Genomic DNA, 13,413 nt, shown 5'->3' with positions numbered 1-13,413 from the left:
CTTAAAAGAAGAACACTTTGGAATCGAACATAGAATCTCATCTAAAACTTGAATTAAATTCTAACTTTAAGTTAATTAACCATTTATTATGAATAAATAATAGTATCTAGCATGTTTAACAACAATTATGGATTAAAAATAACATGATTCTATGTGATATTAATCATGTAAAGAATATATACATGATTCTATTCTGGATTCTGTTTTGGATTCTGTTCTGGATTCTATAATATTTCATATTAATAACTTGGATAGATTTGGATGTTAGATTTCATATATTAAGTTTCGTTAGTGCTTAACTATGTAATTATAATCATAACAAATCATTTTTTATGAAAGAAAAAGTGTTATGATAGTGTTCTGTGTTGTTCTTTTTTTAAAGTGTTCTGTGTGGAGTGCAACCCATATATATATCATATTTACATAACAAATAGTCATTATCACAAGATGAAAAGATATGTGTAAAAAAGAATAATTATATTGCTATCTTTTTTTAATAATTATTTATCACGTATTCAAATATTGAATATGATACAAATTTATTTATAAATGCTAAATACTTATCTTTTTATAATAAAATAAACAATGTTGATGAAGGAATTATATTTATAAGGGACATGATTTGTTCAAAAAAGGTGTTGATTCTCATTGATGATATAGACGACTATGAACAATATGAATCATTGGCAGGACCATTTGCTTCTGGGAGTGTAGTTATTGTGACTACAAAGGATCAGGAAATACTGAATAAAATTGGCATACAATCCAAATATAGATACAAGGTTAATGGATTGAATGCTGCTGAGGCACTAGAACTATTTACCCGACATGCATTCCAAAATGAAGAACCAAACAACGTGTTCTTGGAAATGTCTAAAGACATTATATGTCATGCTGGTGGGCTTCCACTGGCTCTGGTGGTGTTTGGCTCTAACTTGCTTAAACAATTTGAGGAACAATGGAGATGGTTCATCGACAAATTAGAGCAACAACCCATTGACAATGTTGAGAAAAACCTTATGATTAGCTTTTATGCATTAAAATCAGTTCATCATTTATTGCAAGATATATTTCTAGATATTGCTTGTTTTTTTATCGGCTGGAAGAGAGAAGCAGTTGTTAAAATAATGGAAACTTGCTATACTTTTGGCAGTCTTAACATTGACATTTTAGAGAAACGATGTCTATTAACAATCAATGACGATGATGAGCTGGGGATGCATGATATGCTTCAAGACATGGGAAAGAGAATTGCACAAAATAACTTCCGCAATGAGCCAGAAAATTATAGCAGACTGTGGGTTTCAGAAGATATATTCGACGTGTTGAAGAAGCAAAAGGTAATTATAACGTAGTTGCACTTCCTCAAAAACATCCTTATATATCCTTATATAAAGAACATGAAAGAGTGCCATCATAATATTTTGCTTTTATTAGAAACGGATTGTTAAGATTAGAATCACATAGTAAAATAACAATTAAACTTAACATATTCAATCTAAAGTAGAATCTTATCTAGATCTCTAAAATAAAATGTAACATTAATTCAGTAGAATCCAACATAGAATATATATGTGTGTGTGTGTGTGTGTGTGTAGATGTAGGACATGATTCAGGTGAGAACAGTTTTTGTGTGAGAATAACTTTTGTTTGAGAACGGTGATAATAATTGTTCTGCACACATTTTTCATGTTTTCAAAATTGTATTTGCAGAATAATAGAGTTCTCACTGTTCACCCTCTAAAATCTGTTGCACACTTTCACTGAAACACCTAGAATCTTTGGAGATCTCCACTATTTCTTAGACTTGGATGTGGGTCTGGCTCTCCCACCTCCTGTTGAAATCCACCAGCCCATGTTTGGTCTGGAAGAAGTGATCGATCCTTTCCCACCTGCGTCTCCCTCTTCTTCAATTTAATCTCAAGGTAGTCGCTGTTATGTTACAATGTTACAGTAGCTTATTAGGTCGTCATTATGGGTCTCCAGTGATGGTTTTCGGTTTAATATTAGGGTATTACGTAAGTGCAACATTGGTGCTTGGCAGTTACAGTTTCTCTAGTGGCAGGCCTTGCAAAGTTTTCTACAAATTTTCTTGTAATTGGCTGAATTGTTATCAAATATATCGGCTTATTAAAAAAAAGAAAAAAGAGATGGAAACTAATGCGTTTAGTATGATAGGAAGGACTCTGGGACCCAGAGGTAGACTTTAGAGTTTGGCCTTGGCGGGACTGGGATGGGGCTTATAAGTAAGAGCATATATATAACTAAGGTATAACATATATGGTCACTGAAACAACTTTAGTTACTCGAGAGTTTCAAGAATTTAGAAAAACGACACCATGCCCTATTCTTTAATTTTTCTAAAAATATATCGTTGTTTATGTAAAGAGTGTTATTTAGAGTGTTATATATATTAAAATGGCCTATATGCATAATTGTACAGGGAACAAGAGTGACTGAAGGTATCATCCCTAGAACCTTTAATTACCGCGAGGCACTTGTTGCGACAACCTTCCAAATGATGAGTAAATTAAGATTCCTCTACCTGAAAAATGTCAATCTCAGAGGAAGTTTTGAACAGACATTTGAAAATTTAAGGTGGCTTCGTTGGGAATGTTGTGCTTTGAAGTGCCTACCTTCTGATTTTTGCCCTCAAAAACTTGTTACCCTGAAGTTGCCTCATAGCGAAATGAGATCATTGTGGGAGCTAAACATGGTAATTAATGTGAATACCTTTATGTTATATAAACCGATTTGTATAAAAAGGAGTGATTTAATTTTGGCGAATTGCACTCATTTTTACAGGATTCACAGGTTTTTGAGAAGTTAATGACTCTAGACATGTCTTTTTCACTAGATTTTACTGTAACTCCAGACTTCACTAGATTATCTCGTCTTGAAACTTTAAATCTTAAGGGATGTAAAAGTTTGAGGGAGCTGCACGTATCAATTGGATGTCTGGCAAGTTTGGTTTCCTTAAATTTGGGTGGTTGTGTGAACCTAAGAAGTCTGCCGCACAACATATCTAACTTGAGCGCACTTAAAAGTCTAAATATTGATGATTGCAGTGCACTAAAAAGATCTCTTACAGAGGTCAACATGTGGGGGCTAACTGTCTGGAAATTACCGATTTCAATTGGACGTCTCAGTAAACTTGTTTAGCTGAATCCAAGTGATAACAAGGAAGATTTCAACATTTCATCACCTGGTGCTTCAAATGTTACTCATACTCATTGGAATGTTTTCTTAAGTTTCAGAGATGTAGATCGACGAGATACGTTTACTGATCATTTATACCAAGCCATGAAAGGCAGTTCAATTTCAGTATATGTAGATAATCCTGAGGTACGCAACAAAAAGGTAGTGTCTCACATATTGCCTCGAGCTATTGGGGATTCCAAGATTTTAGTTGTTGTCTTCTCAGAAGATTATGCTTACTCAGATAGGTGCCTTGACGAGCTCGTCGAAGTCCTCAGTTGTTCGAACACAATGGGAAGATCACTTATTCCTGTGTTTTACAACATTGACCCATCTGATGTGAAACACCAAACTGGGAGCGTTAGAGAAGCTTTTGAAAGACATGAAATTCGATTTGCAGGAGAGATGAACAAAGTGAACGAGTGGCGCCTTGCACTGACAGAGTTTTCAGGCTTTGAAGGATATTCTTTTCAAAACAACAATGTGAACGATTGGCGCTTTGCACTGACACATTTTGCCAGCTTTGCACGATTTTTTCCACAAAATAGGTAATCCAAATCTTTACAAATCTATCTATCTGGTTTTTATATAATTCTTTGGTTCCAGAGAACACCTGCAAATAATTGCAGATACAAAAACGCATGACACCAAATACATTAATTTGCAAAGTTCTTTAATTTTATTTTCAGAACTATATCTGAATTTGTATATTGTTATGTGAAGCACCATGCCAGAGTTAGAACTTTTTTGTTTACCTACAAATACTAATTCATAATTAGATTCCAGACCTGCGAATTGGATTACCAACCATAGTATCATATGAATAACTTTTTTTAAATATTAAAATATAACAGTAATGATAAGTGCATATTTTTGTATAGTTTAAATGCCTAATTATTGCTTGTTCTCACTTATTTATTTGTTTATTTGTCTTTTTGTAGGAATATTGCAAATGCTTGGAGAAATAAAAGAATAAAGCAAAAAAAAGAAAAAGATGGAAGAAAAGGATCATAGGGGAATATTCTCAAGGAAGCATCTAGATGGGACACCTACACCCCCCCCTCTACCCTAATTTCCCCCTATAAATACACACCTCCCCATCATGTTTCAACCTACCTAGGATTTCATATTTTTAGTAGCCTCTCTTTTATGTAGTAGATCTAGTAGTAGCCCTCTAAATTTGTAAACACTTTTATTATATCAATACAAGTATTCATTTGTGTTCTTAAATCTTGCTCTTTACTTTTACTTCTAGGCTATGAAATCTTTCTCTAACCACATGAGACTCAAAATTACTTGTGGATTGAAAGGAGCCTAATTATATGTTTTAAGCTTGCATTTTTTAGTATTTAGATTGAGCCCCTTTTAATTCTCCATATTATTAGTGGGTTCAATGGTTTAGTATTCTATATTTTGATTTTAGCTTGTAGTTTGATGGGGTTTTGTTAGATACATGGTAGATAAGCTAGTTTTGAAGTTTTGTTTGATTTGGAGTTAGTTTGGTAGGATTTGGTATTGTTCTTGTTCTTGGTTTTAGTATTTTTGGGGGCTTTTTGGTGTAAATTTTAGTTTGTGATTTCGAAATGAGGTTAGTGGGTTTATGTTAGAAATAGTATGTTTAGGGTAGATTTGAAATTTGGTGTAGTTTGGAGTTGATTTGATTTGATTTGGATCTTGTTTTGGTCAAGAAATGGGTAGTTTAGGGGCTATTTAGTGTAGAATTTAGTATCAAATTTGGTTTAGAAGTTAGTGGGCTTTTATTTGTCATAGTTGGAATGGCTTAATTTTCCGGTCAAACCAATTTTCCGGCGAGATTTAAGCTATTCCGGCGAACTCCATAAATTCCGATGACAGACTAGCGGAATGGCCCTGTTTTATATCGAGTGCTTATGTGATTCTGTTTAGTTTTCTTTCATTTGCACACCACGCGCGGGTCCACTAGCAGGGCCTGTGTTTCTTTTGATTTGCTTTTACACGAACTGTTTCTCTAGTTTTCGGGTCTTGCCGATTAATCAGTCCCCGAGTTTTGTGTTAATTCGAAACATTAATGTTGTGTTTGGTTGGGGTGAATGATTCCGGATGGAATGGAATAAAAAATGAACTATTTTATGGACAATTTTCAAGAAATTTCATTCATTCCTCCATTCCATTCCTTACATCATGTGCTAGATTTCACATCTTCAATTTGAGATGGAATGCTCCATTCTCTCCCATCCTCAATTTCTTCTCAAATCTCATTATAGCAATTTTGCACTTACTCAATTTTTTTTCAAAATTTTCTTATCTCTATTAGTTTCAAGTATTTTTACTCATTACATTCCATTCTCCCCAACCAAACACAACATAAGAATGTTTATGTATCGTTTTCACGTACTGACCATTCCACTGTGACCCACTTTTCTTTATATTTTCTTTTATTTTATTTAGTTTCTTATTTTTCTTATTAGCTTCTTAATTAATGATTTGTTTCACTAATATAATTTCGATATTTAATTAGTTTACTTACAAACTTTTCTTAGTTTTTAATTTTAATAAACATATCCTCCAAAATTAATTTGTCTAATTCGATTAAGTTAAAAATTAAGTTTTTGCGAAAATAATTTTAGTCCTTGTGGATCGAATCTTATATTACTAAAACGGGATCGTGCACTTGCGATTAAAATCATTATTTTTGGCACATCAAGTTTTTGGCGCCGCTGCCGGGGACTAAAATTAATTTTCGCGCCTTAATTTTTAATTTTTCGGATTAGTTTTTTTTTTATATTCTCTTACTTTCTTTTTGTTTGAATTTTAGGAAATCGGAGGAATATGAGCTAGCTTGGAATAAGTGGAGAATATTCTTGTAGTATTGGAAGCTTGCTTGGGTAACTCGTATCTCTCTCCTATTTCAATTTATTTTATTTAGAAAATCACAAAAAAATTGAAAATTAAAAAATCACAAGCAAATTAAAAAATTTAAAATCCAAAAATATTAGCTAGAGTTACATAATTGTAGCATCATGCATTTTAACACTTTGGAGCACATCATCTAGTTTTTAATTTTTGTTTTTAAATTTTCGTACCTTAAATTGTGGTGATCGCTGGAGGACCCAAAGGTACGTTAATTTCTTCCTTTTCTTTAGATAAATCACGTACTATAGAGCATCCATATTTGTTTATAGTTTTTATTATCTCGTTGTGTGGAGCATCATTTAAATAAATCTTAAGGGCAAAACCCATTCATAAGATAAGGGGAGAGATTTCATCACTCTTTCCTTGGCCCACAACAATTTAATTCTTCATTTGCATTTACCTAGCCTTTTAATAAAATTGAATTAGACGTTAGCCCCTAGGTTTCGCGCTCAATTAGGAAGGTACCTAAAAGACGAGGTAATCTTTAATTATTCCGACTTTTCGGTGTCTAAGGCAAGCGAAAGCTTACCTGGCCGATTAAGGTTTGGTGTCTAAGCGCGGAGATTGGCCTCTTGGCAATGCCTGCTCCAAACTGGCCAAACCGGTCCGAATAATTTTGGATTTATCGAGTTTTTGGTGGTCCTTAACGTTAGGAGCAAGGTCTAGTTCAATTTTATTTTTTATTAGGGAACCCTAGAATTAAGTTTTTTTCTTTCGCTTTTACACCCTTTCTTTGGTTTGTTTTAATTTTTGCACTTATTTGCTACATGTTTATCGTTTATGCGAACTACTTGGGTTAGGAACGAATCGTCTAGACTAGTTAGACCGATAATCGAGATTCCCTCGTCCTCTTCGGATTCCGAAACCCTAGAAGTTCTAGAACCGATAGTAAACATGGCCCTTTCACTCAAGGATCGTTGTTATCCATCTCGTTCAAGTCAACCTTCGTGCATCACCCTTCCTCCCGTAAATGGGAACAATTTTGAAATCAAAGCTCATCATATTAGCATGTTACCTAAATTTACCGGGTGTGAGGGTGAAGATCCTTATCTTTTTATCCAAGAGTTCGAGGAAGTTTGTTCCCTCCAAAAGCTCCACCAATTAACGGAAGATTCGATTAGACTTAGGCTCATTAATTTTGCGCTTAAGGAGAATGCGAAAAAATGGTTATATAGTCTTCCCGTTAATTCTATTTCCACGTGGGAGGGGTTTGTGGTGGTTTTTCTTAAAAAGTATTTTCCAAATCATAAGACTACTCGAATTACAAATGAAATAAATCAATTTCATCAAAAGGAAAACGAGTCTTTTTGGATTTTCTTTGATCGTTTTAAAAATCTTCTATCACAATGCCCCCACCATGGAATAGAAAAATGGAGACTTTTCAAAATTGTTTACGAGGCCTTAGATAGTCAAACCACCGCTTTATTAGAGTCTATGTGCCAAGGAAAATTCATGGAGAAAGATGAGGACCAAGGGTGGGAATTTTTCGAGGACTTAGCGGAAAAGACGATGTTGTGGGAGTCAACTAGGGAACCCAAAAAGTCGATCGAGTCGTCTAGCTCTAGGGGTTTGCACTCGATAGGAAACAATGTGGCAACCGATGCCAAATTAGCTACCCTAACTAGGAGACTCGAAGCTTTAGAAACTAGTAAATCTCCCCCACAAATATCCATGTTCCCTAATTACAATTTTCAAAATCCCGGAACCCAACCTTCGCACGAACTTGAACAAGTAAATGCGATGTTCCAAAATCCTAGGAATGATGCATTTGCACCTACTTACAACCCCGGGTGGAAGAATCACCCGAATTTCTCGTGGACCCAAGGTCAAAATTTTCAACCTCCACAATCAAATTTTCAAAGGCCCACTCCCAATCCTTTTCCTAACCATCAGAATCTGAGTCAAACTCCGTTAAATCCTCCCGGGTTTAATGATTCGGATAAAAGACTTAACTCCTTAGAGAAAAGCATTGAGGCTTTAGTTAAATCGCAAACTAATTTGACTCAATCGCAACAAACTTTCATGACAACCCTAACCCAAGATAGGCAACTTTTGCATTCTAATGTGCAAGCCGTTTCTAAGTTAGAGGCCCAATTGAGTCAATTAGCTAGCACGTTGTGTGAGCGCGAGAAAAACAAATTTCCAAGTCAACCCGAGGTCAATCCTAAGTTTCCTCTCAATCAAAGACCTCACGAGAATGTTAATGCGATTATTTCTTTAAGGTCGGGAAACCAAGTAGATAACAAAGTAGGTGAGTACGTGAATGAAAATGAGGAGTCGATTCCTAAACTAAATCCTTCTTTGTCTAGCACTAATCATGATAAGCCCGAATGTTCTCGAATCCGTGAGTCCATGAGTGAACCTAGTCCTGGGCCCATTTCTCAAAAGCCCAACGAAGAAGTTTACAAGCCAAGGGTTCCTTACCCGCAAAGACTCATTCGCCCTAAACAATCGGCCCAAATGGAACAAATTCTAGAGGTTTTTAAACAAGTCAAGATAAACATTCCTCTTTTAGATGCCATTCAACAAGTTCCTTCTTATGCCAAGTGTCTAAAAGATTTGTGTACCCATAAGAGAACCACTCATGTTCCAAAGAAAGCCTTTTTGACCTCTCAAGTAAGCTCGATTCTCTCGAATCAAATTCCCGTGAAATATACCGGTTGTCCTACAATTTCTTGTGTCATAGGCAATACGTTTGTGGATAAAGCTTTACTTGATTTAGGAGCGAGTGTGAATCTTCTTCCTTTCTCGGTCTATCAAGCCCTAGGTTTAGGAGATCTCAAGACTACCAATATGATCCTTCAACTTGCCGATCGTTCTATTAAAATGCCAAAGGGGATTATTGAGGACGTGTTGATCAAAATCGGTGATTTTATCTTTCCCGTTGACTTTGTTGTTCTCGAGACTCAACCCGTCTTGAATCCTAAGAACCAAATTCCTATCATTTTAGGACGACCATTTCTTGCTACATCCAATGCCTTAATTAATTGTAGGAATGGTTCGATGAAGCTCACTTTTGGAAACATGACCATAGACTTAAACATTTTCAATGTAGGAAAAGAACCCAATGAGCTTTATGAGCAACCTATAGGGGTTAACGTGGTCAACAAGTTTGTCACATGGTCTAGTTTTGAGGATAGTGAGATTGAGTCTCTTCTCGGTGAGGATTTCAAAGTCAACCACGAGGATAATAGAGTGTATCATGAGTCTTTGAAAGATTTGACCTCGGAGGAGTTGCTAGGAGAATTGAACGACATTTGTTCAAAATGGGAAACTCCACCCGAGATTGTTAGTGTTTGCCCTAGGCCCGCTTTAGAGAGTCATGTAGGTGAACCACCGACATTTGACTCATTGTTCCATCCTTCACATAGTGCCTTAGGAAAGGATGACGTCAGTTCTTACATCATTCCTAGTGATTTATCCTATGACCAAAATTTCATAGTCTCATATTTGCTTGATAATAAAGAAGCATTAAGTTGGTTTAGGGAGAACATTAGTGATACTTGTCCTATAGGGATGAACGATTGTCACATGCTAGAGAAAGTTTTTATGCCTAAAAATTTTCGAACACATTTTGACTCTTTCTCGAAGCTTCCTCCCATCTTTCCTTCCGGAATTGGTTGATTTGGTCCTTCTTCGAGCCTTCCCTCATGAAGTTCAGGTATGGGGAAGGAAATGTGTGCGTGTGTGGGTTATGTAGTTCGTAGTTTATAATAATTTTGCATCTCCCTCATCTCATATTCAGGTATTTCCTCTTTACTCACTCATTTCAATTCTCTCTTTTGCATACATTGAGGACAATGCATGATTTAGGTATGGGGAGGGCTTTAGTGTAATTCTAAAAAATGAAAATCCCTAAAAAATGAATAAAAATTAGAAAAATCCAAAAATAGAGATTCTTTTAGCTAAGTTGTCTTTCCCTCACTCGAACTTTAAGAGTAGTTGGTGTTAGCATGTTTTCACAAAAGTATATATATGTAGTGTCTTTTAGATAATTTGAACGTAGTTGAGTAAGGTTGTCTTTTTGAAGCTTGTATCGACCGATTTGTACTTTAAATTCCAAGATGGCACACACCTTTGCACGAGACCTTTGATGGAGAGATTGTCTAGTGATATTATTCGATACCTGAGAGAGAACCCACATGTTGAAACAATGTCGAATCGAACCTTTGCGAATAAAAAAAAGAAGAGAGAAAAAGAAAAAAAAATAGAAAAAAAAAGAGATAGAAAAAAAAAAGGAATAACTACTTCAATACCCATTGTTCTTTATAGGGCAAAAGTAGATTGGCTAGTCTCGTTTTGTGGCCTTTGTTACTCGAGCAATTAAGTCCGTAGGGGGATTTCAAAACCTAGTGCCCTAAGACCGTTTGGTTTGGGAGTCACTGACCTAAAGCTCGCTACATGGGTAACATTGTTTGCCTAAGAAAACGGACAAAATAAAGTCAATACAAAAAGAAAAAAAAGAAAAAAAAAAAAGAAGAAAGAATAAGAGTTTGTGAAGTTTGGCTAGATATTTGTTTCGATAGAGATTGGGTCAGTTCAAAATTGGTTGAAAAAGAGAAAGTATTCTTAGACGATTAGGATCTATCAAAGGCCTTAAAATACTTACACTCCTTGGATTTCTAGTAAATCTTTGTGTCGATGCAAGTAGATTAGAGACAACTGTATCTTGATTATTAGTAGATGAGTCTTTAAGTTGTATTTTCCTTAAAAACGCTTTTTGTTAACACCAACGAAATTAGAGCAGAGTCGAGTAGACACTTGCTAGAAGGTCTCGAAGATTTTATGGGTATATCTTCTGTAAACCCTTAGGAGACAACACTCCTCTTGTAGAGATCGTCTACGAGTTTAACGGGTTGGTGAACCTAAAATCACCCGTCACGCCTACGAAAAGGAGCCTAGGAATCGCATCTAGTTTTCTTAGTTTATTTTCTTTTCTTTTGATTTTACTCGAGGACGAGCAAAATATAGGTATGGGGAAGTTTGATAAGTGCATATTTTTGTATAGTTTAAATGCCTAATTATTGCTTGTTCTCACTTATTTATTTGTTTATTTGTCTTTTTGTAGGAATATTGCAAATGCTTGGAGAAATAAAAGAATAAAGCAAAAAAAAGAAAAAGATGGAAGAAAAGGATCATAGGGGAATATTCTCAAGGAAGCATCTAGATGGGACACCTACACCCCCCCCTCTACCCTAATTTCCCCCTATAAATACACACCTCCCCATCATGTTTCAACCTACCTAGGATTTCATATTTTTAGTAGCCTCTCTTTTATGTAGTAGATCTAGTAGTAGCCCTCTAAATTTGTAAACACTTTTATTATATCAATACAAGTATTCATTTGTGTTCTTAAATCTTGCTCTTTACTTTTACTTCTAGGCTATGAAATCTTTCTCTAACCACATGAGACTCAAAATTACTTGTGGATTGAAAGGAGCCTAATTATATGTTTTAAGCTTGCATTTTTTAGTATTTAGATTGAGCCCCTTTTAATTCTCCATATTATTAGTGGGTTCAATGGTTTAGTATTCTATATTTTGATTTTAGCTTGTAGTTTGATGGGGTTTTGTTAGATACATGGTAGATAAGCTAGTTTTGAAGTTTTGTTTGATTTGGAGTTAGTTTGGTAGGATTTGGTATTGTTCTTGTTCTTGGTTTTAGTATTTTTGGGGGCTTTTTGGTGTAAATTTTAGTTTGTGATTTCGAAATGAGGTTAGTGGGTTTATGTTAGAAATAGTATGTTTAGGGTAGATTTGAAATTTGGTGTAGTTTGGAGTTGATTTGATTTGATTTGGATCTTGTTTTGGTCAAGAAATGGGTAGTTTAGGGGCTATTTAGTGTAGAATTTAGTATCAAATTTGGTTTAGAAGTTAGTGGGCTTTTATTTGTCATAGTTGGAATGGCTTAATTTTCCGGTCAAACCAATTTTCCGGCGAGATTTAAGCTATTCCGGCGAACTCCATAAATTCCGGTGACAGACTAGCGGAATGGCCCTGTTTTATATCGAATGCTTATGTGATTCTGTTTAGTTTTCTTTCATATGCACACCACGCGCGGGTCCACTAGCAGGGCCTGTGTTTCTTTTGATTTGCTTTTACACGAACTGTTTCTCTAGTTTTCGGGTCTTGCCGATTAATCAGTCCCCGAGTTTTGTGTTAATTCGAAACATTAAGAATGTTTATGTATCGTTTTCACGTACTGACCATTCCACTGTGACCCACTTTTCTTTATATTTTCTTTTATTTTATTTAGTTTCTTATTTTTCTTATTAGCTTCTTAATTAATGATTTGTTTCACTAATATAATTTCGATATTTAATTAGTTTACTTACAAACTTTTCTTAGTTTTTAATTTTAATAAACATATCCTCCAAAATTAATTTGTCTAATTCGATTAAGTTAAAAATTAAGTTTTTGCGAAAATAATTTTAGTCCTTGTGGATCGAATCTTATATTACTAAAACGGGATCGTGCACTTGCGATTAAAATCATTATTTTTGGCACATCAAGTAAAAAGGAGAAAAAGATACAAAGTAAACAATCTTCTATGAAAACCTACATGCCTACTCGCAATAATAGTTGTTGGTTGTTTTAGTTGTGACCAATTATTTATATTTTTTCATTTTGACTTGATTTTAAAGAAAAAGGATTGTAATTGAAACCTCACTGTACATAATAATATGATCACAAAGAAATAAAACCAATAAGCTGCTTCTTTTTTTAAAAAAATTGCTAAATCATAAGCTGTTAACTTTTCTAGAATTAAATATACAATATCTCCATACTTTCGGACACATGAATGGTAATTGATGGGTCAAATAAAGTGTGCAAGTAATAAAATATACTCAACAACAAATATACAACCTTAGAATAACAAAAGTGTTTTATTATCAGAATTAACAGGGATGAATTGGACATTATACAAGATATCGTGGAGGATGTGAAAGCAGAAGTAACTACAAATGTTTTACAGCAAGGATATTTAGTTGGAATAGATTCTGCTGTTGAAGATGTATATCATACACTGAGAATGAAGTCAAATGATGTTTGTGCCATTGGCATTTGTGGGATGGGTGGAATTGGGAAAATTACTATTGCCAAAGCTTTTTACAACAAATATTCCAACCAATTTAATATCAGCGGCTTCATTGACATTGTAGAACTACATCCTCAAGAAGGTAGTCCTCTACTTGCTTTACTTGAGAAAACCTTGATTGAGCTTCTCTGAAGGAAGCACTATAGGATCCCTGATGTTGAAAGTGGATTAAGAACATTGAAACATATCCTTTCTTCTAAAAAAACTCTCATTGTTTTGGATGAT

General features: G+C 34.7%; 1 protein-coding gene across 1 annotated transcript; it reads left to right on the top strand.

The window, feature by feature from the left end:
• The first annotated feature begins 617 nt into the window (after positions 1-617).
• Positions 618-13,320, top strand: LOC108194800 (TMV resistance protein N-like). The gene is made up of 5 exons (XM_017361737.1): positions 618-1,340; positions 2,444-2,716; positions 2,806-2,961; positions 3,163-3,746; positions 12,987-13,320. Exons 1-5 carry the CDS (start codon positions 618-620, stop codon positions 13,318-13,320), a joined length of 2,070 nt encoding a protein of 689 aa, XP_017217226.1.
• The last annotated feature ends 93 nt before the right edge of the window (positions 13,321-13,413 follow it).

This window comes from Daucus carota, chromosome 7, assembly GCF_001625215.2.
Source record: "Daucus carota subsp. sativus chromosome 7, DH1 v3.0, whole genome shotgun sequence".
Lineage (NCBI taxonomy): Eukaryota > Viridiplantae > Streptophyta > Magnoliopsida > Apiales > Apiaceae > Daucus > Daucus carota.
This window is presented reverse-complemented; position numbering and strand designations above follow the sequence as displayed.

Bases quoted from the DNA above. Each gene is read 5' to 3' on its own strand.
- LOC108194800 (XM_017361737.1), top strand. From the start codon at position 618: ATGATTTGTTCAAAAAAGGTGTTGATTCTCATTGATGATATAGACGAC. The intron at 1,341-2,443 runs GTAATTATAACG...ATAATTGTACAG, and splicing joins ACGTGTTGAAGAAGCAAAAG to GGAACAAGAGTGACTGAAGG. The intron at 2,717-2,805 runs GTAATTAATGTG...TCATTTTTACAG, and splicing joins CATTGTGGGAGCTAAACATG to GATTCACAGGTTTTTGAGAA.